The 26,794-nt window shown below is 45.4% G+C and overlaps 1 protein-coding gene across 1 annotated transcript in view; it reads left to right on the top strand.

The window, feature by feature from the left end:
• LOC142790022 (uncharacterized) overlaps nt 1–26,794 on the top strand; it is a 167,732-nt gene that overhangs the window by 42,122 nt on the left and 98,816 nt on the right. The window contains exons 5-6 of the mRNA XM_075885039.1: nt 5,761–5,935; nt 9,710–9,825. Coding sequence (XP_075741154.1) covers nt 5,761–5,935; nt 9,710–9,825 — 291 coding nt within the window. The remainder of the gene's footprint in view (nt 1–5,760; nt 5,936–9,709; nt 9,826–26,794) is intronic.

Here is a 26,794-nt window from a genome sequence, read left to right as displayed (position 1 = left end):
TTAAAGTGCTCTGGATATCATGTTCTTTTGCTGTCTCCGTGAAGATATCTAGCGTCCATAGTTCCTAAAGGACGAAGAGAAAGAGAACAAGACCTTATCTTTAGGCCCGGCAATCGATAGCCGCCATTTTCCTACTGCAAGCGTTCATGTCGAGCTCGACTACATGTTAGTCTTTCTTTCAAGCTGAAAACTTCACTGTAAAGCAGGACATACTAAATAGAAGGAATGAAACAAACACTGCAAACTATTTACCAATTAGGCGCATGTAGTTTTAACGACGATAAAAATTCATATGTCATATGACTTTTGTTGTGATAGAAGCTTTATCGCGACGTCTCACTTACACTCGCCGCTGCAAGCTGTGATCGACGTGTCGCTGATTTACGGCTCTGGGTTGGGACGCCACTAATTTCCCACCCCAATGTGCTTAGTTCTACCGTCCACCAGACCACAAGTGCGCTTGGAAGTATTACACCGGTGACGCGAAAGTCACTCGACTATTTCACCAATGCTCTGGTGGGCTAAAATGCGCCTCCAGGGATTTACAGAACATTCTGGAGTCCACAAATCTTCAGAGATGAATAAGCGAGCACTAGGTAGGTGTAACTCAGGGGACGAATTACAGCCCACGATTAAGGAACTGGACGCGTAAATCAAAAAGAGTGGTTATGAACTTCAGTATGCATAAAACTAAACTAATGTGCAACAGTCTCGGCATAGAACAGAGCTTTGTCATGGGCGGCGAGACACTGCAAGCTGCAAAGGAATATGCACACTTAGAGCAGAAAGTAACCTTGGAAGGGAAACATGAGACTGAAACAACTAAAAGAAAAAGGATGGGATACAGCACATTAGGCAAGTATCTCAAATCATAAATGATTCTCTACGACTGCTCGCAAGGGGAAGGGATACAGCAGTGGTATATAGTTCGTACTTTTCTAGATAGCATAAACTTGGAGGCTTACAAAGAGAGTTCAGTTTTAATTGAGGACAACTGAGTGAGCGATAGGACAGGAAAATTATAGGTGTAAACTTAAGAGACAGAAAAAGAGCAGAGTAGGTCCAACAATAAACCGGGGTGAAGAATACTTTCACTAAAATAAAAAAGAAATGAACATGGGATGGGCCCCTAGTGTGTGGGCAGGGTAACCACTTGTCATAATGTGTAACAAACTGCATTTTGAATGGGCCTTGTAACACTCATTGAGCATGGTCATAAAACGCCGTCGATTGGCAGTAGAGGCTCCCGACAACACGTGAGCCAAAAATTATAGCGCAGCAGGCAGCCTGGAATTCACAATAAACTATCAAAATCAATTAAAAATTCCTTTTCCTTCTCTCAAAAAATCACGGCAGACGCTCATAAAACACTCGTAAAAAGTCCATCTATCAGCAATTGCTTTATTTGAACATGGCGTGATTGGGCGTTACAGAGATATCCGGGAGAGACCGTGAATTGTCCACCCGTGCGCGCATGATCACATTAAAAAAGTGCGTGCGTTCGAAGAATAAAAAGAAAAAAAAAAGTGCTCAAGTTCACGAGGTGCTCATGACTTTTTTTTTGCCCCTGCCATCCCTACCTGCTTAGCTTCCAATGCTTTCGTCGGGACCACAGAACAGAGAATGCAATCGCAGCATGCGACAAATCTTGGGTAACTCCACTCGCACTGGGCGGATTCTTAAAAAAATGGTGACCTTAAATTCGTGAGGCAATAAGCTATTCCAGTTAATTCATTCCATGGTTACTTGAATAAAAAGCGTTTCAGGGCCTGTTTATGAGAAAAGGCGATTGTGTGACAGGAGTTATGAATAGAAGTGCGCAGATGTAGTAAGTTTGCAGGTACAACGGGCCAGCAGAATTCACAGGACAGGATTGATTGGTAGTACATGGGATAGGCTTTCGCGCTGCATCGGGCGTAGTAGAGCGAAACTGAGGGCAGTGCATTCCTCTACCTTTTAGGGAAAACCGATGGTTTTCCAGTCTGACATAAAATCGAACCTGGGACTTTCCACATTGCAGCCACGCCAGGAGGGTGTAGTGGCTAAGATACTCGGCTGCTGACTTGCACGTCGTGGGATCGAATCCCGACTGCGACGTCTGCATTTTCAAGGGAAGTGCAAATGCTGTAGGATCGTGTTCTCAGATTTGGGTGCACGTTAAAGAACCCCTGGTGGTCAAAATTTCCAAAGCCCTCCACTACGACGTCTCTCATAATCATATGGTAGTTTTGGGACGTCAAAGCCTACATATCAATCAATCAATCAATCAATCAATCAATCAATCAATCAATCAATCAATCAATCAATCAATGAATCAATCAATCGATCAATCAATCAATAAATAAATCAATCAATCAATAATTCTCACATTGCACATAATTGATAAGCCCTGTAGCCAACACGATAGTTTGAAAAGAGAGCGATCTTATGTTTTGAACTGGCCGTTCCACGCCACCGATTTCCCGCAACCTGGATGCCCTCCCAAGTCACTATGCCCTTCGTTTAACCGAGCACTAGGGCGGAAGTGTGCTGAAGAAGGGGAGTAGTGTGTTATGAAGCCACTGCTGCAGCTGGATGGTTGAACTGCAGTGGTAGCTACATGGTTGTGCGTCCGCTTCCAATGCGGAAGGTACCGGGTTCGGTTTGGTCGCTCCGACGTTCAAGTGTGAGGTAGCAAACTGCTGCTCTGCTTGCCCCTGCTGCGTTTCAGTAAACGGAGCAGTGAAAGCTTTACGAAAGGGAATAGCCGTATGGCCATGCTACGTGCTTCCTCAGCAGTGGAGCTACACTTAGCGCAGGACAACACATGAATGATACGCTTATCGAGACGCAGTGTTCGCTATCGTATAGGCTGATGTGCATGTCATAGCAATTTCCACGGCGCCATTTATTCCGTGGCTCCATCGATGACGTCCATGTTTGCGGTAAATGTGTAGGACTTTCCCACCAGGAGTAGAATTTGTTAGGGAGATTCTCAACCCCCGTATGCGACATCCGCGCTTCTTTTCGCTGCGCTTGGTAGCCTTTCAGCTTGTCACGAAAATTGAGATATTTCGTGTAAGTAGCAAGTACCGTCAGGTTGTCTACCCCTTTGTATGTCATGACGCCGGCTATAGAAAAGCGCTGGTGGGAGGAGGAGTGACGCGCTTGGTCGAATGGTGGCGTCCTCTTTGGCCCAGCGTCGATGTCAGCCGCATCTTTCCGACACGGCATTAATAGACTGATCGTGTAGGATCAGCTAAGCCATGAGGCTAGCAATCACAAGTCGTTCGACATGTTATAACGTTGTCATTGTTACTACCACATTAAGGATGCGCCGAAATCGGCGTTATATAACGCACACCCCAGTATACTCATCAGATCAATCTTGAATAAACATTTGTATTAAAAACTTGCGTATATTTTTCTCAAATCATGTTAAACATGTTTACGACAAAATCAGTGGTTATTTAGGCAAGTTTAGCACAAAAATGAGTGTTTCCAGGCTCATTTCTGAGATGGCGCCACTTTATCAACACCACAGAGCCCGCGAATATGGGATCGTGGCTGATTGCGCCGGTTGGAACGTCGCGTAGCTGTCATAGTGTATTGTCATGTGCGTTTTTTTCTTTTCTCGCTAGATGCCGCCAACTTGAGTTGATGTGGAAGTATTTTTCTTTCAGGCTGATCATTTCATTGTAAAACAGGATGGACCACTGGGAATTGATCACAGAAACACTGAGAAATTTGTACCAACTAGGCACAACCAAAGTTCATTTTTAGTCTTTATCGGCGATAAAACGTCGTCTGCCATGTGACCTTAGTTGTGATTGAAGCTTTAGGGTGACATGTCACTCACATTCACCATTGCATGAGCTGATCGACATGTTGCTGCTTTATGGCTCTATGTGCTGAAATGTAACACTGACCTAAAAAGAATACGAATACTGGAACTTCGTTATTTAGAGTGTTTCGTTATTTAGAGTGTACTCAGACCCTTCGCTCGTTGCTTAGAGCTCCGAATCGGTCGTGTGAACCTTGCGCCAGCTAACAGAGCAGCAATATTCACTATACACTTTTGGTAGGACGTGTCTACTAAAAAGTATCCGTGAACAATAGCAAATGTTAACTGTTATCAATAGGGGCAGATGTATACGTACAACTCTACACTAAATCACTGCTTCACGCAAAAAACCACAATGCAGATTTTCCCCAACCCGCCGCCAACAGCGCATAGATGACTTAGGTTGGTAGTATGAAGCTCATTACTACTGTTGAATACAACGAGGGTCTCAGAATCTGGCAAAGTTTGTTTTATGACGGAGCCCATGTCGTTATATGTTTCAATTCACGGGTGCTTTGAGCAGCATTTCCTATACTGTCAGTAACTTAACTGTATTATTTCCGAAGCAATACAGTGATAAACTTTTCGCGTATACGTTTCGCTTATTTTGGGTTGATCATGTAGACCTCGTACGCTTTTAGACCTGCTACGCTTATTTTAACTCTGATTCCAGCTCTGTCTATTCGTTTTAACCTTGTATTGCCTTGCTAATGTGAACGTATGGCTTTACGTGAGATATGCGGACGGTTCAAATTACCACGCCTAATGGCATTTGCTATCAAGGCCACCGCGGCCACACAGTTTCTAATTGCTGACCCGAAAGCGGCCGGTTAGATCTCTGTGGCGGCTGTTTCATCTCGATGGATGCGATGTGCTAGGGTTGAATGCATGTGCGGTGTTAGTGTACGTTAATTACCGCCTGGTGGTTTAAAATTCATGCAGACATCAACTATTGGTTGTCTTATAGATATACGGTGTTTTCACCTCGTGAGACCCGAAAAATGATTATTCACCTTTGTCAAGACTGTGCGCCAACAGGGTGTTGGACTATAAGCTACCCTTTAGGCTCCCTGCAGTGAGTTATCCTGGGAAGTCCACGAAAAACTACTCTGTGTGGACAGAGCGTCGATCTGCCTGGTAACGCTAGGGTTAATGCAGGAAAAGTGACACAGGTTCACTTGAGGCTCGTGTACAGCAAGGGGGGAGGGAGTGGCAAAGCGGTTTTTTGAAAGTTGCCAGGTGGCAAGGGCACGTACCTGTTCAGACCACACGGCTATCTTCACTGTAGCGCGACCAAGGAGACAAGGCATCTCACGCTTTTGCGCACGTGTTGCAATCACAAGGTATTGCTTTGCGGAAAGTTACGCCAAGGCCACCACCGCGCCGTCATCACGTGGTGTTCTGAATGACTGTAGCATAACGTAGAGCTTAGGCAGTCGGTGAAAAATTGGTCATCCAAGCTATCCAGCTAGAAGCCTCGTTCTCCACCCGCATTCACCTTGGGAGAAAAGATTGGCCACTTTCCTGCTCTGGCCGCTCCATCTTCGAAGTGAACGAGCCTTCACTTATTCGCACTGATTGAATTCACACAATGTGTTGGATCTGGCGCAAATTTTGGCAATAGAGTCATCACACCAGCGGATTACCTTTGGCATTATTGCCGAGAAACTCTTTCTTACGCAATATTTTCAATTCTTAGGGAGAGATTACTAGGGCAAATTAGACGAAAATATAGAACACGCTCGCTGAGCAATACCTTTATTGATGCTCGGGTCAAGAAAGGTTGAAGGTTTTGCCTCAGATGAACTTCCTTCCTTTGTGTGCGTCTTAACTGTGTGTCAATATTAGTGCTTGCGATCATAATTGGTATGTTGATGGAGTTTCATGTGTTTGTCTTTGTTGTTCATTGGGATTGTTAATGCCGTCTGTTTCATTAGCATTGTCGCCAACGCAACCGTCGTGACAGAGCTTTTAAGCAAACCTTCGACGAAGAAATATTTGGATCAGCTGTGGGACGATTACGGAATCCACCACTACGCTCATGTACCGGAGGTTAATTACTTTCCAGGATTTCATTCAGTGTATGTTGCAGGAATAGCGAAATCATTAGAGGTGAGTAGTCAAATCTGCACTGATATGTCGTTTTATTGCGATAGAGCAATAATATAAACACACTACGTATATTTCTTGCTGTCGCCGTCATGCACCGTATACAGTATGAAGTGACAACATCTCCCCGTACACCGTACGTGCTACCCGCGGATGAAACTGCGTGAATGGAGTTCGTTAATACACTTGACGCAGAGACCAAACAAGCCAGCCCATCTAAGTTGCATGAAGGGCGCATACAACAAAGAAACTTCAGATGTTTGACCTGCCCCCGAATGCCACTCAAGTTGATAGGAAACACCCCCATCACCGTGAACGTGCGTGGAGTGGTGTGGGGGAAGAGGTGTCGTTTGAGCAGCAACTGAGAACCTAAACGTTAACATATTTAACAGAGATCTGTCTGAATGCGTAAAACTTCATGCGAAATCAATAAACGCTCTCGCCTCTTTTAGTCTAACATTTATAATGTTAAAATTAAAAAAAAACTATATTCTGAACCGACGTTTCTGGACCGATTTGGTCCCTTTTTTTATGGTAATTGTTCAGCCCGATCGGACGCCAGCGACTTTTCCTTGTGGTGTTCTCCTCTCCATCTTCCTTCTTGCCGCCTTTCATGTTGCTGCGGCGTTTTCTCCACTGGTAGTGCAGACCGTGCAAGTATACACTCGGCAACGTCCCAGTTGGGCTGTAAATGTTTCCAGGTGTTGTTTTTATATGCAAAGACTCTAAAAACTGCCTTTTTGTGCGGCTACCTTCCGTGCGAATGACCCGGGAGGCGTCGAAGTTGATGTGATAGCTAATATTACAACAACAAGAATACTACGCTGACATCACCAAGGCATAGGAAAAGCACACGGGGCTCAAAGGTCTAACTATATTCTGGAGTTTTATCGTTAGGATGCCTCAGGCATCAATACTGCCATACAGAATTTATTTACGCAGGACATATACTTGGCCCCACCACGGTGGTCTGGTGGCTAAGGTACTCGGCTGCTGACCCACAGGTTGCGAAATTGAATTCTAGCTGCGGCGGCTGCATTTTCGATTGTGGGGAAAATGTCATTTGAATCTGGCCGGTGGGCTCCGATTTGGGTGTACGTTAAAAACCGAAGGAGGTCGAAATTTTCGGAGGCCTCCACTACGGCGTCTCTCATAATTATATGTTGGTTTTGGGGCGTTACACCCCCCATATAAAGCAATCAATCATCATTTACGCTTGTGTACATTCGATAATGACAAACAAAACAGGGAATGGTACTCTCCTTGCCCTAAACTGCACGAAAATACGGGACCACTATTATAAAAAACAGACTAGCACGAGTGCACAGAACACCATGATTGAGAGTACGTTTATGTTGTGGGTGCAGCTTAATAACGTAAAATTATTATAGACAGATTTGATGGGCAGAACACTTTAAAGAACAAAAAATGAAGCAAAGGCTAGTGATAATGCTATTGGCTGGAGAGTTTCACACTTGCGAAAAGAACTGAGTGCAGCGTCTGCATGGTTTACTTGCGAAAAAAGTAACATAACCATCACTGCTGCTATTGCGCGCATCCACTCACGGCGGGACTTGATTTATTGCGATAGTAAATATGACTCGGCTGGATTTTGCCGCCGGCGCCGGCGTTGCCGTTACTCACCGTATATGTATACGTATCTACATACATGAAAATGGAAGAAAGAAAAAATCCAGAAAAATCCAGAAAAAAATCCAGCAATCGAACTCGGGTACGCTGGATCATGAGTGGGGTGCGTTAACCACTGAGTCACCGAGCAGCACATCTTGAACGTTCAAATTGCAAGTTATCTATAGGTACTACTTACCACTGCTCACGGGCCTCTCGGGGGAGGGGGGGGGTGCTATCCTGTTTTCAGCATTACCAGCAAGATAGCGCAATGAGCGCGCGCAGCAACATCGTCATGACGCGGCGGCCGTGCTCATATCTCCCAAGCGCAGTTTGGGCCGCAAGAGCAGGGGGTCGACGCTCCTTGCGCGCCCTTTCGTGGTAGCGAGGATCGTACTTCTTGACTGGCATTCGGCTTTTGCTGGAACGAATCTGTTTTAGTCACCGGGTGCACAAAGGTCACTGCGATCGTTGCATCGTCCACGCTTGCGAAAACAGCGCGCTTTTCAGACACAGTGAAGTGACAACTGAGGCGCTTATTGGTGTTTATCTGTACCTGAGACTACGTTTAGTGCATAATTTGTGCAATAGAAACGTGGGGCACGTTTCAATCTGGTAGCCATCCTGCAACAGACCTTCCAATTTGTTGCTATCAAGTTTAATGCTTCGCTTTCGAGGCAAAACTGTGACTTTTTTACATGAAAGTAATCATGGCGCATCTACGCCGAAGGTTAGCAATTTCAGGCATTGTGAGCTCCTCAAGTAGGGCAGCAGGGCGGTCGGCGTCGTCCTCCAGGCACGCAACATTACTTCTTCTGAGACCCTTGTAGCTGCGACAGGTGGCTCCACCTAAGATAACCACTCGTATAGATGCACTTGCTATGCTAGCCAGCTGCTAGCACCTCAAAAAATGGAGCGTTTGCATTATGGGTGGTGCCTGCCGGAGACGTTGCATAAAAAAGGCGTGCAGGCGATTCGGTTTAGTTTGTGGAGTGCATTACCAGTAGTTGATGCACCTGGTGCCGGGATTAGACAATGTTTGATCCCCGACTTCCCCTTAGAATAGAAGCTGCTACAAGTAGCTCTATGGCGACGCCTCGAGGCACTGCATTGACAGGCGGGTGCATCAGCGGAAGGTACATCTGCGAGAAACAGAAAAAACTTCTAGTAGTGCTGAAGAGGAGAAGCCGCGTAAAACATTACTAGTCAAGCCCGAAGCCCAGAGTGACACTACCTTTGGTTGCGCGCTAGGCGTGTTCCAAAATTACCAACTGTTCCTCACTTCAGGGGCGAAGCTCCTAATGGCGTGGCTTGTGCGTCTCCCGTTGTCGTAGTGCGCAACCTGTGGCACATACATGCATACCAGTGGCACGTATCCACCATCGAGCACATATCCGCCTGTCCACATGTTACGGAAAACGTAGCACGGCGTCGTCGTTATCACACTCACGGTGTTAACAAAGTGCTGACAGCAGAAATGTGGTACACACTTTCGTTTAGTCCTTGAATTGTCCGCTGGATAGCGGTTCTTGTACATGACCAATATATCATAAAAAGAGCGAGATGATGGTACTTGAAGTGTTCCCTAGATGGACGTATGGACGCATGGATGGAAGCACGGATGGGTTGATGGACACCTCGCCCAACACATCATCATTCATTCCATGGACACGCTGTAATTTTTTCTCTAGTTCCCTGCTTCGGAATTTGCACGCAAATGCAAAGATGAATGAATATCTACGAAGTGCTTCGTGTTTTAGAGGCCGGCACTTTCTTTTTTAGTCTACAAAGTACCGAAAAGAAGGCGAAGAAATCAACGATTACATCATCACACTGTTTGGAGTCATAATATTTCAGAACAGTACGGCCTATCCTTTTGCTTTGACCGCGCATCTAAAATAAACTAATTGATCGAGGACATCCTACACAAAACAACTCACACGAAATCAAAAAGTGTAAAATATTACATTGCACGTTGCTTAGTACTAACCAAATTAGATAGAAAGAATATTTCTGGAGAGGACGGCAGTTTCAATGTTGCTAACATTTATGAGCAATGGTTAAAAAAAAACATTTCGCTGCACACATTGACATTTCAATGTATCACTTGTATATTTAAATTTGAAATATGTATTCTTTTTACTTCAGATGATATCCAGACTCATGAACGATCGAAAAAATGGGCTGTTTCGGCCAAGCTACACAATTTTGTACTTTTGGGTGCGTTCGTCGACTGCTGTAGAACTTATGGCAATGAGGCTTTCGTAAGTATGCGCTTATTTAGATGAAGCATGCTGAGTATTTCCTGCGCTATGAGTGCAAACATTTCGTGTGCAGAGCCTTGCTGCGAACATCATGTAGATTGCTTCCACCACCTCGGGTTTCTTCAAGAGCTGGAAAAAATGACAATTGCTCATTCAGGGGAATATATATATAAGCAATTGTATTTTGCCACCTCTTAAAGGAAACTAAGATGGTGGAAGCAATACACACGCACCCCCCCCCCCAAACACATATGTATATAAGTAAACAAATGAATAAATAAATAAATAAATAAATAAATTTATATAAATATATATATATATATATTTATATATATAAATATATATATATATGGTGCTAAGTAACGCCAACTAGGCTGATGAAGAGTGTTCCACACTCGCTGCCATGGCTCCTGGTGTTGCTGACTGATTCTTCCACTTTTAATTCACATATATGCCCAATAAAGTGGATGGGGGATAGCCGCTGTGTTAGCTCAGTTGGTAGCGCATAGGACGCGTTATTTGAAGGTAGCAGGTTCGGTTCCTACTCATATCAAGTTATTTTTTATCCACTTTTTAATTCAAATTTAACTTACAATGAGGTCTAATAACTTTCCCTATACTAAGTGGTTGGCAAGGTAAGATGCAGTGACCATAAAATGGTACGGGCTCGAATCCGCCTAGACTTGAAGAAGGAACGACAGAAACTGATACGCAAGAAGCCAATCAATGAGCTAGCACTGAGAGGGAAAGTACATGAATTCAGAGTGTCACTGCAGAACAGGTACTCTGCTCTTAGCGAGGAAACCAACCTTAGCGTAGATACAATGAATGATAATCTGACGAGTATCATCACGGAGTGTGCAGTGGAAGTTGGAGGCAGGGTAGCTAGACAGGACACCGGCAAGCTTTCCCAGGAAACGAAGAACCTAATTAAGAAGCGGCAAATCATGAAAGTGTCAAGTACAACAGACAAAATAGAACTGGCAGAGCTTTCGAAGTTGATTAATAGACGTTAAGTATGCGATGTAAGAAGGTATAACATGGAGAGAATTGAGCACGCTCTGAAAAACGGAGGAAGCGTCAAAGCAGTGAAGAGGAAACTTGGGATAGGCAAAAGGCGGATGTATGCACTAAGAGACAAAGAAGGCAAAATAACTACCAATATGGATAGGATAGTTAAAATAGCGGAGGAGCTCTACAGAGATTTGTACAGTAGCCGAGACAACCACGACCTTAATACTATAAGAACTAGCAGTAACCCAGATGACACCCCGCCGGTAATGATAGAAGAAGTCAGCAAAGCTTTGGAGAGCATGCACAGAGGCAAAGCTGCTGGTGAGGATCGGGTAACATCAGATCTGCTGAAAGATGGAGGACAGATTGTGTTAGAAAAACTAGCCACTCTATTTACGAGGTGTCTCCTGACGGGAAAAGTACCAGAGTCTTGGAAGAACGCTAACATCATCTTAATACATAAGAAAGGAGATGACAAGGACTTGAAGAATTACAGGCCGATCAGCTTGCTCTCTGTAGTATACAAGCTATTTACAAAGGTAATTGCTAGCAGAGTAAAGAAAACATTAGAATTCAATCAACCAAAGGAACAAGCAGGATTTAGAACAGGCTACTCAACAATTGATCACATTCATACTATCAATCAGGTAATAGAGAAATGCTCAGAGTATAACCAACCACTATACATAGCCTTCATATATTACGAGAAGGCGTTTGATTCAGTAGAAATATCAGCCGTCATGCAGACACTGCGGAATCAGGGCGTAGATGAAATATATATAAACATTCTGGAAGAAATCTACAGGGGATCAACTTCTACCATAGTGCTCCACAAAGAAAGCAACAGAATACCAATAAAGAAGGGTGTAAGGCAGGGGGACACAATCTCCCCAATGCTATTCACTGCGTGCTTACAGGACGTTTTCAGAAGCCTAGAATGGGAACAGTTAGGGATAAGAGTTAATGGAGAGTACCTCAGTAACCTGCGCTTCGCCGATGACATTGCATTGCTGAGTGACTCAGGGGACAAATTGCAACTCATGATTACGGAGTTAGACAAGGAGAGCAGAAAGGTGGGTCTTAAAATTAATCTGCAGAAAACGAAAGTAATGTACAACAACCTCGGAAAGGAGCAGCACTTTGCGATAGGTAATAGTGCACTTGAAGTTGTAAGAGACTATGTCTACTTAGGGCAGGTAATAACCGCAGAGCCTAACCACGAGATTGAAGTAACTAAAAGAATAAGAATGGGGTGGAGCACATTCGGCAGGCACTCTCAAATTATGACAAGTAGATTGCCACTGTCCCTCAAAAGCAAGGTATATAACAGCTGTATCTTGCCGAAACTTAGCGACGGAGCAGAAACCTGGAGACTCACAAAGAGGGTTCAACTTAAATTGAGGACGACGCAGCGAGCAATGGAAAGAAAAATGGTAGGTGTAACCTTAAGAGACAAGAAGAGAGCAGAGTGGATTAGGGGACAAACGGGGGTTACGGATATCATAGCTGCAATAAAGAAGGGGAAATGGACATGGGCCGGGCATGTAGCACGTAGACAGGATAACCGCTGGTCATTAAGGGTCACCAACTGGATTCCTAGAGAAGGGAGGCGGGGTAGGGGGAGACAGAAGGTTAGGTGGGCAGATGAGATTAAGAAGTTTGCGGGTATAAATTGGCAACAGCAAGCACGGGACCAGGTTAACTGGCGGAACATGGGAGAGGCCTTTGTCCTGCAGTGGACGTAGACAGGCTGATGATGATGATGATGATGATACTTTCCTTGCATCTTTGTCTGTTAGAGCTCATTAATATTGAGTCTAACAAGAAAAACTGAGTCCTTATGTATACTCTTCTATTCTTCACACACACACACATAATATATATATATATATATATATATATATATATATATATATATATATATATATATATATATATATATATATATATATATATATACATATATATATATATATATATATATATATATATATATATATATATATATATATATTATGTGTGTGTGTGTGAAGAATAGAAGAGTATACATAAGGACTCATACATAAGGACTCTTCTATTCTTCACACACACACACATAATATATATATATATATATATATATATATATATTTGTATATAATTTATGTATTTATTTATTTATATGAAAAAGAAGGTGTCCTTGGATAGGTGTCCTTGGATAAGAAGGTGTCCTTGGAAATACTGAAAAGTGGAGGACGGGCAAAACGAAAACTTTATTTTTCCTACGTTTCAGCCAGGGACCGGCCTTAATCAGAAAAAACTATGATGAAGGCCGGTCCCCAGCTGTAAAGTAGGAAAAATAAAAAGTTTTCGTTTTGCCCGTCCTCCACATTTTGGTATATATATATGTATATATATATATATATATATATATATATATATATATATATATATATATATATATATATATATATATATATATATATATATATAGTCCAGTAGATCCTCCGTGAGCGGTCACAACGTGGTTTATTTCGACGTTTCGGCCTAGAGTCTGGCCTTCATCAGGATTAAAGATACAGTTTGTTAGTGCTCAGCTTTACACAATCTCAAATCAGAGGGCAAGAAAAGAGGAAAAAAAGACAGAAAAGAAAAAAAGGAAAAAACAAAACAAAGAAAAAAGAAAGAAAAACAAGAGAAAAGAGAAGAAGAAGAGAAAAATAATATACGGTGGACTCCCCTCGGGCGCCCCCCTTCCACTCTTCCTCCCACTTCCCCCCTCCACTCTTCCCTCCACTATCCCCTTCATCTCTCTCCCCCTTCTCCCCTTCACCTTTCTGATGTCAGCGGTCTGTGTATGTTTCCTTTCACTAACGCATTCGATGGATGGATGGATGGATGCTATAAGCGTCCCCTTTATAACGGGGTGGTGACAAGTATGCCACCAGGCTCGAAAAAAAAAACCCTTTTTTTCTTTTTTTATGTTGGCCTAATGCCTCTACTTCGATAAATTCTATCTTAATGGAAAAAAAGGTAAATTTTCAGCTTAAGTTCTCTGCCATTTACGGCACACTGTCCATATTTTATTTTTCCAATATTTATTTTTGTCCTTTCTCTCTAATTTTCTGCCACCAATACTCTAACCGTCTCTTACTTATTTCAATCGCGGGTGTGTTCAGCTTTCCGTTGTAGTCCCTAAAACCCAAGGCTTCCTCCCGATCAGACGGCGCCTCCTGGCACTGGCGGTTCGGTGTTGGGCAAAAAAGAGCTTTTTAGGAAGTCCTAAGCCTTTAACTACTCGGAGTCCCGTAAACAATTCGTCGTAGAAGGAGGGGTGCCGCGTATTGTAGCAGAGGCTGGTAAGCGGGCATTTTAGGAAGTTCTAATCCTTTAGCTACTCCGCGCCCTGTCAACATTTCGTTGTAAAAAGAGGGGTGCCACGTATTGCGGTAGGCTGTGCAAGCGGGTGCAATGTGAATTCCTTTCCCGCTTCTGGACTACGCGTGCAGTGGGGGCCTCCCGGCTGTGCACAGGGTCGCTGTTGGGCATGTCATGCATGGCACAATTGATTGGGTAGTAAAATAAAACAGAAAACAGACGACAGCTGCACTTAGGAAGAGTTGTTACACTTGGAATTGTTTTGGGTTGTCCAGTGCCCTTCGCAGCTGCAGTGCCGTGTGTGAACTCAGTTACTATTTTCATTGTTGCCGTTATTGTTTTCTTATGCTTTAATTGCTGCAAGTGTACCAGAATTCTCATTTATTTCTCTATCAAGGGTGTTAAATCGGTGGATAAGGTATGACTCTTATTGTTCACGTTCTCGATTTGATTTAAATCCCGTCACTAAGAGCATTACTGATAGTTTGTCGAATGCATGGTCGGGAAGATTGAGATGTTTCTATATAGGTAGACTTGGGGCTGATTTCGCATGGGCTCTGTGATTTATGAAGCGAATGCTAAATGGTGTTTCTGTTTGGCCGATGTACTGCATACCACACACGTTGCATTCGAGTAGGTATACCACATTAGAGGAATTGCATGTTAGGTTTCCTCGTATGTTATTCGAAAACTTGGATTGCGTGCTGGTTGCTTTGTCTGTTTCTCGCATCGCCTTGCATACAAGACATCGTGGTTTTAAACAAGGGCGGCATGAAATATTTGGGGGTGATGTGTTAATTTGGGAGTGGACAAGGGTGTCTTTGAGGTTACGTGGTCGTCGGTAAACGACGCCTGGAGCGGATGGGAATGCGCGTTTCAGACGTTCACTTTGTTCCAGAATGTTGTAATGTCGTTTAAGGATTTTGTTTACATTAGTGAAGGTTGTGCTGTTAGTCAAGCAGAGGTTTGTTCGTTTTGGGTCTTCTCGTGGTGGTCGCTTCATAAGTAAGTCTTCACGCTTTAGTTTTCTCGCTTTTTGAACAGCGTGATTAATTACATGTGGGGGGTATTTTTGTTTCTCGAGCATAAGTTTTAGCCCCTGTGAGCTCGTGTCAAAGTCAGCGTCTCTAGAGCAGATTTGCTTAAACCGGTGAGCCTGGCTGTATGGAATACTGTTTTTACAGTGGCGTGGGTGATCGCTTTGGTAATGGAGGTATTGTTGTCGATCCGTTGGTTTGTGATATAGGGTTGTAGAGAGCTTCTCTTCTTCTATCGTTATGGTAACATCAAGAAAATTTACGGTAATTTGCGAGTATGTGTGTGTGAAGTGTATGTTCGGATGTACAGAATTGTAAGTGTCGATAAAGCTGAGAAGTTCGTCCTCGCTCTGGGTCCAAATAAGAAAGATGTCGTCTATGTATCTTCTGTATAACATTGGTTTCAAGGTACTTTGTGCAAGAAATTCAGATTCTAGCTTTCCCATAAATTTGTTGGCATAATTAGGTGCCATTTTGGAGCCCATAGCGGTCCCGCTGATTTGTCGAAAGTACTCTTGGTTAAACTCGAATGAATTTGATTCGAGGACCATCCTCGTCAAAGTTGCAATGGCAGAGAAATGTGGGGTGTGAGATTGTGTATGGTTTGTGTACATGTTTTGTAATGCAGCTATGCCGTCATTGTGAGGAATATTTGTATATAATGAAGAGACATCAAAAGTAACCAAGTACGAGTTTTTCGGCACGCAGAGACCTGCAATGTCTCGTAGAAAATGTGTGGTGTCTTTTATGTACGACGCGAGGGTGCATGGAATGTGGCTTATAAGCTTGTCCACGTACCCTGATATGGGTTCAGTTAATGTACCTATGCCTGATATGATTGGTCGACCTGCGTTACCAAGTTTATGAATTTTTGGGAGGATGTAGAAGTGACCTGGACGAGGGTATGCTGCTTGCATCAGTTTGTGGTCAGTGTCGGTTATCGTTTCTGCATTCAACAGTTTCTTTAGTTCTGTTGATACGATACGTTTGTATTCATCTGTCAGATCACCTGGGAAGCGTTCGTAAAATCTTGAGTTGTCTAGTTGGCGGTATGCTTCTTGTAACTACTAACGATAGAAGAAGAGAAGCTCTCTACAACCCTATATCGCAAAGCAACGGTTCGACAACAATACCTCCATTACCAAAGCAATCACCCACGCCCCTGTAAAAACAGTATTCCATACAGCCAGGCTCCCCGGTTTAAGCGAATCTGCTCTAGAGACGCTGACTTTGACACGAGCTCACAGAGGCTAAAACTTATGCTCGAGAAACAAAAATACCCCCCACATGTAATTAATGACGCTGTTCGAAAAGCAAAAAAACTAAAGCGTGAAGACTTACTTATGAAGCGACCACTACGAAAAGACCCACAACAAACAAACCTCTGCTTGACTTACAGCACAAACTTCCCCAATGTAAACAAAATCCGTAAACGACATTACAACATTCTGGAACAAAGTGAACGTCTGAAACGCGCATTCCCATCCGCTCCAGGCGTCGTTTACCGACGACCACGTAACCTCAAAGGCACCTTTGTCCACTCCCAAATTAAGACATCACCCCCCAATAATTCATGCCGCCCTTGTTCAAAGCCACGATGTCTTGTATGTAAGGTGATGCAAAAAACAGACAAAGCAACCTGCACGCAAGCCAAGTTTTCGATTAACATACGAGGAAACCTAACATGCGATTTCTCTATTGTGGTATACCTACTCGAATGTAACGTGTGTGGTATGCAGTACATCGGGCAAACAGAAACATCAATTAGGATTCGCTTAAATAATCACAGAGCCCATGCGAAATCAGCCCCAAGTCTACCTCTATCAAAACATCTTAATCTTCCCGACCATGCATTCGACAAACTATCAGTAACGCTCTTAGTGACGGGATTTAAATCAAATCGAGAACATGAACAACGAGAGTCATACCTTATCCACCGATTTAACACCCTCGATAGAGGAATAAATTAGAATCCTGGTACACTTGCAGCAAATAAAGCATTAGAAAACAATAACGGCAACAATAAAAATAGTAACTGAGTTCACGACACTGCAGCTGCGAAGGGCACTGGACAACCGAAAACAATTCCAAGTGTAACTACTCTTCCTAAGTGCAGCTGTCTTCTGTTTTCTGTTTTATCTTACTACCCAATCAATTGTGCCATGCATGACATGCCCAACAGCAACCCTGTGCACAGCCCGGAGGCCCCCACTACACGCGTAATCCAGAAGCGGGCAAGGAATTCACATTGCACCCGCTTGCACAGCCTGCGGCAATATGGGGCACCCCTCTTTTTACGACGAAATGTTGACAGGGCGTGGAGTAGTTAAAGACTTAGAACTTCCTAAAATGCCCGCTTACCAGCCTCTGCTGCAATGCGCGGCACCCCTCCTTCTACGACGAATCGTTTACGGGACTCCGAGTAGTTATAGGCTGAGGACTTCCTAAAAAGCTCTTTTTTGCCCCACACCGAATCGCCAGTGCCAGGAGGCGCCGTCTGATCGGAAGGAAGGCGTTAGTGAAAGGAAACATACACAGCACACTGACATCAGAAAGGTGAAAGGGAGAAAGGGGAGAGAGATGAAGGGGGAAGTGGAGGGAAGAGTGGAGGGGGGAGGTGGAAGGAAGAGTGGAAGAGGGGCGCCCGAGGGGAGTCCACCGTGTATTATTTTTCTCTTCTTCTTCTCTTTTCTCTTCTTTTTCTTTCCTTTTTATTTTTATTTCTTTTTTTCCTTTTTTTTCTTTTCTGTCTTTCTTTTCTCTTTCTGCCTTGCCTCTCAGGACCAAATAAAGTTGTTTGTCCTGTCCTGTCCTCTTTCCTTGCCCTCTGATTTGAGATTGTATAAAGCTGAGCACCAACAAACTGTACCTTTAATCCTGATGAAGGCCACACTCTAGGCCGAAACGTCGAAATAAACCACGTTGTGACCGCTCACGGAGGATGTACTGGACTATATGCAACGCTACGGCCACTCAACGACCATGCCTGCCTATATATATATATATATATATATATATATATATATATATATATATATATATATATATATATATATATATATATATATATATGTATATATATATATATATATATATATATAGAACTTGAAGGGAAGGCACGACAGGTCCGGGTATTTTCTATATTGAAATAACTTGAAGATAGCACATAAGAAAAGCATCGTATTTACTAACGTTTCGGCCGTGGCACGGCCTTCGTCAGAGTAGACGAAGAGTTACTCTGACGAAGAAGTTACTCTGACAGAGTTACTCTGACGAAGGCCGTGCCACGGCCGAAACGTTAGTAAATACGATCCTTTTCTTATGTGCTATCTTCAAGTTATTTCAATATATATATATAAATATATATATATATATATATATATATATATATATATATATATATATATATATATATATATATTGAAACGGGGTTTATTGGCGCAAGTAGTACTTGCACAGCAGGCCTATTGATGCGGAAAGCGGGCGGCAGCAACCGACGCAGGAAACACAACGCTCGGAGAACAGCTCGTGCTCGGCTCTCTCTCAAGGCGTGACCCACTGCGGCACATATTCTTCTTCCTCTCTACAGTACCCTGGCGATGAAAACGAGCCATCCTGGCAAGTCAAGGTGACGAGATTAGGAGTGGGTCGTGATATGGCTTAAGACGACTCACGTGGACAGTCTCACGACCAAGGCATCGCCCGTCTGTAGATGGCGTGACCGGCTCGATCACGTATGTGACAGGAGATCGACGTTCGACGACGAGATAATGACCGTGAAACTTGGGGCAAACTTAGCGGACATACCTGGGGAGTGGAAGGGCAGTCGGACCCAGACAAGCGAGCGCACGGCAAAATTCTCGACCTACTGGTCGTGGTCGTGGCGGTCTTTTTCGAATGCTTGCTTGTCCGATGTGAATGATCGGGCCAACTGACGACACTCTTCAGCGTGGTGCGAAATTTCAGAAAGAGGGCTGAACTCTGAGACGTCGGGACGATACGGCAAAATGGTGTCAAGGGTGGAGCATGGCTCACGCCCATATAGAAGAAAGAAAAGCGAGAAGCCTGTGGTTGACTGCGTCGCGGTGTTGTACGCATAGGTCACAAATGGGACAATGACATCCCAGTTTGATAGGTCGGATTTGACATACATGGCGAGCATGTCTCCTAGCGTTTGGTTGAAGCGCTCAGTTAGACCGTTGGTCTGCGGGTGGTAGGCTGTAGAGGTGCGGTGCACCGTGCGACATGCCTGAAGGAGTTGTTGTACAACTTCGGATAAAAAGACATGCCCTCGATCACTTAGTAGTTCACGTGGTGCCCCGTGACGCAGTACGAAGCGTCGCAAAACGAAATTGGCTACGTCACGTGCACCAGCCGTGGGTAGTGGAGCTGTTTAAGCATACCTCGTCAGATGGTCGACGGCGACAATGATCCATCGATTTCCAGTGGCAGTGTAAGGAAAGGGACCATATAGATCGATACCAACGCGGTCGAAAGGGCGTGCCGGACACGGTAGAGGCTGTAATAATCCGGGTGAATGGGCAGCTGTCTTTCGTCGTTGGCATAATGAACAAGAGCGAATGTATTTTCGTACAAAAGTGTACATACCACGCCAGTAGTAACGCTGGCGGATCCGCTGATATATTTTTAACACACCAGCGTGAGCATGTTGTGGGTCGGCATGAAAATATGCACAGACATCAGATCGCATGTGGCGTGGTATAACCAAGAGCCATTTACGACCATCCGCGTAGTAGTTGCTGCAGTATAGTTGCGCGTCCCGTATCGCGAAATGTGTGGCTTGGCGGCGAAAAGCGCGTGGGTACGCAGACGTTGAAGAGTCGGAAAAAAATGTTAAGGAGAGATGTTATCCATGGGTCTTTCCGCTGTTCAGACGACATTATTGTGACGGAAATGGGAGCGATGGAGAAGTTGGTGTCCGAATGCAGGTCTGCGGTGGATATTACTGGTGATCGTGAGAGGGCGTCCGCATCAGAGTGTTTTCGTCCTGAGCGGTAGACGACACGAATGTCGAATTCTTGTAGGCGAAGAGCCCGAAGTCCAAGGCGACCTGAAGGATCTTTTAGCAACGCCAACCAACAAAGTGCGTGGTGATCGGTCACAGCGTCGAAACTCTGTCCGTAGAAGTAAGGACGAAACTTGCTCAATGCCCAAACGATTGCGAGGCATTCTTTTTCAGTTACAGAGTAGTTCATTTCCGCTTTCGTGAGTGCGCGGCTTGCATATGCGACGACGTACTCTGGAATACCGGGCTTTCGTTGCGCGAGTACAGCTCTTAAACAATGCCACTGGCATCTGTGTGCACTTCAGTGGGGGCACTTGGGTCGTAATGGCGTAGAATCGGTGGGGACGTAAGTAGGCGGCGCAGTGTAAGGAAAGCTTCGTCGCATGCCGGGGTCCAGTTAGAAAGAATAGCTGGACCGCTCAGTAGTTGTGTAAGTGGGGCTATTATTGTTGGAAAGTTCTGGACGAAACGACAAAAATACGAGCACAAGCCGATGAAGCTCCTAAGTTCTTTGAGTGAAGTCGGCTTCAAAAAGTCGGCTACGGCTCGAAGTTTGTCTGGGTCGGGGAAAATTTCATTCTTTGACACAACGGGACCAAGTATAGTAAGTTGGCGAGCCCCAAAGCGGCACTTCTTTAGGTTAAGCTTGAGGTTTGCCTTGGTAAGACATTGAAGAATGGTGCGCAGACGGTCGACGGGGGTAGGGAAATCAGGAGAAAATACGATAACATCATCGAGGTAACATAAGCATATCTGCCATTTAAGGCCGCGTAAAATGCTGTCCATCATTCGCTCAAACGTTGCAGGTGCATTGCACAGACCGAATGGCATAACCATGAATTCGTATAGGCCATCGAGCGTATTGAACGCTGTTTTGGGACGGTCACACTCTGCCATAGGAACCTGCCAGTAACTTGAACGTAATTCCAGCGAAGAAAAGAATTCGGTACCTTGTAGGCAATCGATAGCGTCGTCGATGCGGGGAAGAGGGTATATATATTTCCGTGTAATTTTGTTCAGTCGCCGGTAGTCGACACAAAATCTAATAAAACCGTCTTTTTTCTTCACTAGCACAACAGGTGAAGACCAGGGGCTAGAAGTAGTTTGATGACACCGCGCTGAAGCATATCATCCACCTCCTCTGTAATTACACTTCGTTCCTGGGGTGATACGCGGTAGGGGCGTTGCCGCAAAGGAGGGTCCGTTCCAGTGTAGATTGTGTGAGCGACGGTGTTAGTTTGACTCAGTGCCTTTTGATGAAGGTCTAATGAATCTCGGAATTCATGCAGAAGGGTTATTAGCTGGTCCCGTTGATCCGAAGGAAGCTTGCTGTCGATGGAACGATTGAAGATATCCGATGAGTAGTCATCCCACGTAAAAAGAGGGGTAACGGCGTTCAGTTGAAGTTGCTGGCCAGGGTCGTGGGACTGAATAGGCACAATAACGTTGTCATCAACAGGATAAACATAGCCCAGTGTTTCGTGAGTTCTTAAGGTGAGAGGGCATGAGCTAGGATTGCAAACGACAATTCCGGAAGTATCTTGGGGAGGTGGCAGAATGGCGTATGGCAGAGACGTACCGTGGCGGCGACTGAAAACGTCGGATGGGGAGAACATAACGGTAGAGCCGGACAATTCAGTGTGATTGACGGAGACAACAATGACACTAAGAGGAGGAACATCAACGTCGGAAGCAACAAGAAGCTTGCCCAGGTGAGTGCGCTCATTGTCGGTAGATGGCGCATCTGAAAACACAGATAATTCCACCTGCGCGCGAGCGCAGTCAATTACGGCGTGGTGGCATGACAAAAAATCCCGTCCAAGTATCACGTCGTGGGCACAAGTGGTCAACACAAAAAACTCGATGTGGTACAGGACGTCCTGAATGTTTACTCTCGCCGTACATGCTCCGACTGGTCGAAGTGGTTGCGCACTCGCGGTATTCAGCAAAACGTCGGAAGGCGGTGTCGATACTTTTTGTATCAAACGGCAGAGTTTCTGACTCATCACAGATACGGTGGCACCCGTATCAACAAGCGCAAGAGTTCGTAGACCTTCAACAAACACCTCCGCAGCGTTTGTGGGGGACGGGCGAGGACTTGTACAATGCGATTATTTCGCAGCTCGTGCCTCCGGAGCTGCGGCAGTCAGTTTTCCGTCTCTACAGGGTTCGGTCGGCGACGCAGAGGGGACGGAGAACGGTAGCGGCGTGGTGAGGATGAGCGACGGGGACAGAATGATCGGTAGTCAGCAGCAGATTGATTGATTGATTTTGTGTGGTTTAAAGTCCCAAAACCACTATTTGATTATGAGAGACGCCGTAGTGGAGGGCTCCGGAAATTTTGACCACCGGGGGCTCTTTAACGTGCACCCAATTCTGAGTACACGGGCCTACAACATTTCCGCTTCCATCGGAAATGCAGTCGCCACAGCCGGGAGTCGGCAGCAGGGCGGTGGTCTAGTTCGGTTGGTGACGGGTCGCGTTCCACTGATTGTCGGTCGCATTTACGTGGCAGTTCTCGTTTCGCGTTGTGTGGGGCCGGTAAGGAGCAGTCAGGGTACCTCGGAGCTGCAGCCGGGCCCGTTGCGAAGCGCCGGCGATTGAAGCGCGCCACGTGACCTGGATATGCGCATGCGTAACATTGATTGATTTGTGGGGTTTAACGTCCCAAAACCACCATTTGATTATGAGAGACGCCGTAGTGGAGGGCTCCGGAAATTTTGACCACCTGGGGTTCTTTAACGTGCACCCAAATCTGATTACACGGGCCTACAACGTTTCCGCCTCCATCGGAAATGCAGCCGCCGCAGCCGGGAATCGAACCCGCGACCTACGGGTCAGCAGCCGAGTACCTTAGCCACTAGACCACCGCGGCGGGGCTCCGCATGCGTAACAGATCGGACGATTGTCAACTGTGCGCCAACGGTTTCCGTTATAGCGCTGTTGTGTTGCTGGAAATGGCGTCGTTGATACTCGTACAGGCTGGGGAGTCAGCCCAAGCGGAGGTCGTGGCGGAGTAGCAGCAACATCAGCATAAGTCAATGGCGCGGTGACGGGTGCTGTCTGAGAGACGGACGGCAATGCCTCAGAGACCTGCGCCTGTATTACCTGCCTGATGGCGGGCGCGAGATGCTGAGAAGAGGGTTCCATTGCCGGTAGATACGACAGGCACGAAAGTTGTCGGGCCACCTCCTCGCGCACATATCGTTTGATTTCGGACATGATTGTGCTGTGGTCTCTACCCAGGCTCAATGCCGCGAGAGTTTCATCGGTAGCCGCTGGACGCCGTGTCATGACCCGTTGTTTGCGCAACTCCTCGAAGCTCTGGCAAAAAAGTGGCGAGTTCGGACACGGTACGTGGGCCGTTGGCCAGCAGCATCTGGAAGGCGGCGTCGTCTATCCCCTTCAAAATATGTTTGATCTTGTCTGCTTCGTTCATTGAAGGGTCAAGGCGCTTGCACAAGTCGAGCACATCCTCGATGTAGCTTGTGAAACCTTCTCCTTGAAGCTGTTCGCGTCCCCGTAGGCGCTGTTCGGCACGGAGCTTGCGTACCTCGGGGCGACCGAACACATCGGCCATGCGTAGCTTAAAGGCACCCCAAGTGGCAAATTCCGAGTGGTGGTTGTTAAACCAGAGACTCACCACATCTTTCAGGTAGAAGGGTACATATTGCAGCTTCGAATGGTCATTCCACTTGATGCTTGCGCCTACCTTTTCAAATGTCGACAGCCAATCTTCTACGTCTTTCTCATCAGTACCGTCGAAAAAAGGTGGATCGCGCACGCGTAGCGCAGTGGGCACGATGACCATCGGAGGCTGGGTCGTACCTTGCTGGGTGTTTTCTTCAGTCATGTCTGGGATGGCAGGTAGTTTCCTGTTGTGGAGTTCCTGGTTAAGTTACCCCGGCGCCTCCACCACTCTTAAACGGGGTTTATTGGCGCAAGTAGTACTTGCACAGCAAGTCTATTGATGCGGAAAGCGGGCGGCAGCAACCGACGCAGAAAACACAACGCTCGGGGAACAGCTCGCGCTCGGCTCCTCTTGCTAAAGGCGTGACCCACTGCGGCACATATTCTTCTTCCTCTCTACTATATATATATATATATATATATATATATATATATATATATATATATATATATATATATATATATATAAATATTTACACACACACACATATATATATATATATATATATATATATATATATATATATTTATAGTGGGAGTAATATTTCAATGGGCCAGTTAGTCTTCATGAAGGTATAGGATATGGCACAACGGGAGCGTTGTCAACAAGGATAAATATATTTCCTTGTTGACAACGCTCCCGTTGTGCCATATATATATATATATATATATATATATATATATATATATATAACGGCAGAGGGTATCCCTCAGGCTGTGAAGACAACGACGTTTGGTTGGCTGGGTACACAGGCTGGTTCCGCCATTACCACTTGACTTGTCGTGACCTCTCTCCTGTTATATAAAAGAGTGCCGCTCTAAAACGCCTCATTTTAATTGGTGGGGGTGCTCGGTAACGCATAATCCCGAAATGGCGACATCGTACGTTGCCTCCAGTTGCTACTATGTCCACGGACGACGATCAGCAAGCGGCCGCTCGGCTCCAACTACGGCAGCTTCTGTCTGTCTGGGCTCCTTTTGGCAACGCAATCCGCCTACCTTCATTGGAACCGATGACTAGGACGTGGAAGACTGGCTCGACGAATACGATCGACTGAGCAAGCACAGCAAGTGGGACGATGCGCACAAGCTTACCGTCGTCCAATTTTATTTGACTGACGTCGCCAGTCTGTGGTACCGTAATCACGATAGAAACCTTCCCACCTGGTCCGCCTTCCGAATGGCGTTTGCGGACTCGTTTGACCGTCCAGTGCTTCGCAAACTATGGGCCCAACAGCGTTTGCGTACTAGGGCTCAGCAGAATGAAGATGTGGTCGACCTTTTCCGGCGTGTTAACTCGGCCATGACAATAGCCCAGAAGATCAAACACATTTTGAAAGGCGTGACTGACGACGCATTGAAGATGCTTGTCGCCAAGAGCCCGCAAATGGCAGCGGAAGTGATCCAACCTTGTCCGAACTATGACGAGCTCTGGAAACAGCGTGCCACCACTCGTCGTGCCAGCGCGCCACGTGCAACAATCTCAGCTTTAACGTCGGCTGACACTGCTATAGACCACACCACTTAGCTTCTCTAGATCAAGAAATTTGTACGAGAGGAGGTCACACGCCAGTTATCCCTCATGTCTTAAACTTCCAAAGGTGCCCCAACTACTTTAGCGCCATCTATACGGGAGTAGTCCAAGAGCATATGCCCGAGGTGCTACCAACAGCTCACGCACCACCTGTGGCTGCTCCACTGACCTATTCCGAAGCACTGAACGGAACCCGACGTCCACCTGTCGCGAAAACCCACGTTTCTTTGTCGCGAACGCCATTGTCCACGCGCTCCTTTGTCGTACACTCTAAGGCAAAAGGATGTTAAAAAAGTGGTCGTTCGTCCTTTTGGGAACTAATTGGGCTGCCACAATCATTAATCTCTTTAAGGACTAACGGCAACGGGTCAGAAAGTCCGCAAAGACGACTTCAAGGGACTAACTTTTAGTCCTCACATTCACACCAGAGTGAATAACCGTTAATCCCACCATTCACCTCAAAGAACTAACATTTAGTCCTCACATTTGCACCTTATAGAGCAACTGGTAATACCCATATTTACACCTTACCGGGCAACTGTTAGTCCTCACATTTGCACCTTGCCGGACGAACGGTTAATCCACTCAAATACTTCAAACGGATGCACTTTTTGTGCCCAGTTAAAACGTTGTTTTTTGTTTATTTTTCGCCAGGCCTAAAACTTTTTTCGCTTGTTTTTCTGCGCAGTGAGCAACGAATTGCGCAGAAAAGAACACGCAAAAAAGTACTTAGCCACCTCTGTGTAACTGCTTTCGCAGTCACGGCAACAACGAAAGACAAAAGTGAGACATCGAAATCTTTTCATTTTCTACATACACATGAAGTTTCTTCATTCTTTTAAGTGAAGTGAATTCATGGTGAAGTGTACAATTCCAGTTTCGCTGTCAAATCTCGTTCACTCTTTGGGGAGCTCCTCCGACAGAAATGATAGATGACAGTCATTGCAGACGCCAGCGCACGCAGCCTTCTGCCTGTTGTGTTCCCACGGCTGCACGTACAATAATATAGTAAAAATAGTTAGACAGACGTGACAGAAGATAAAGATGCACGCATATGACTAGTACGTGCACGTTTATATAAAAACAAGCGTTAAAATATGACACACAAATAACTTTTTCTTCGCATCTCCCACAGCCCTTCTAAAGCGACTTTGACGAAAGAGATGGATGACAGGCATCGCAGACGCCAGCGCACACAGTCTTCAGCACGGTGTGTGCCCACGGCTGCACAATAAGTATGTAAAGTAGTGAATCATACGTGACAGAGGATGAATACAAATGCATAAGATATATACGTGCAACGTGAAATGA

This window comes from Rhipicephalus microplus, chromosome 2, assembly GCF_043290135.1.
Source record: "Rhipicephalus microplus isolate Deutch F79 chromosome 2, USDA_Rmic, whole genome shotgun sequence".
Classification (NCBI taxonomy): Eukaryota; Metazoa; Arthropoda; class Arachnida; order Ixodida; family Ixodidae; genus Rhipicephalus; species Rhipicephalus microplus.
The sequence above is the reverse complement of the archived record's forward strand: the minus strand, read 5'-3'. Positions and strand labels throughout refer to the sequence as shown.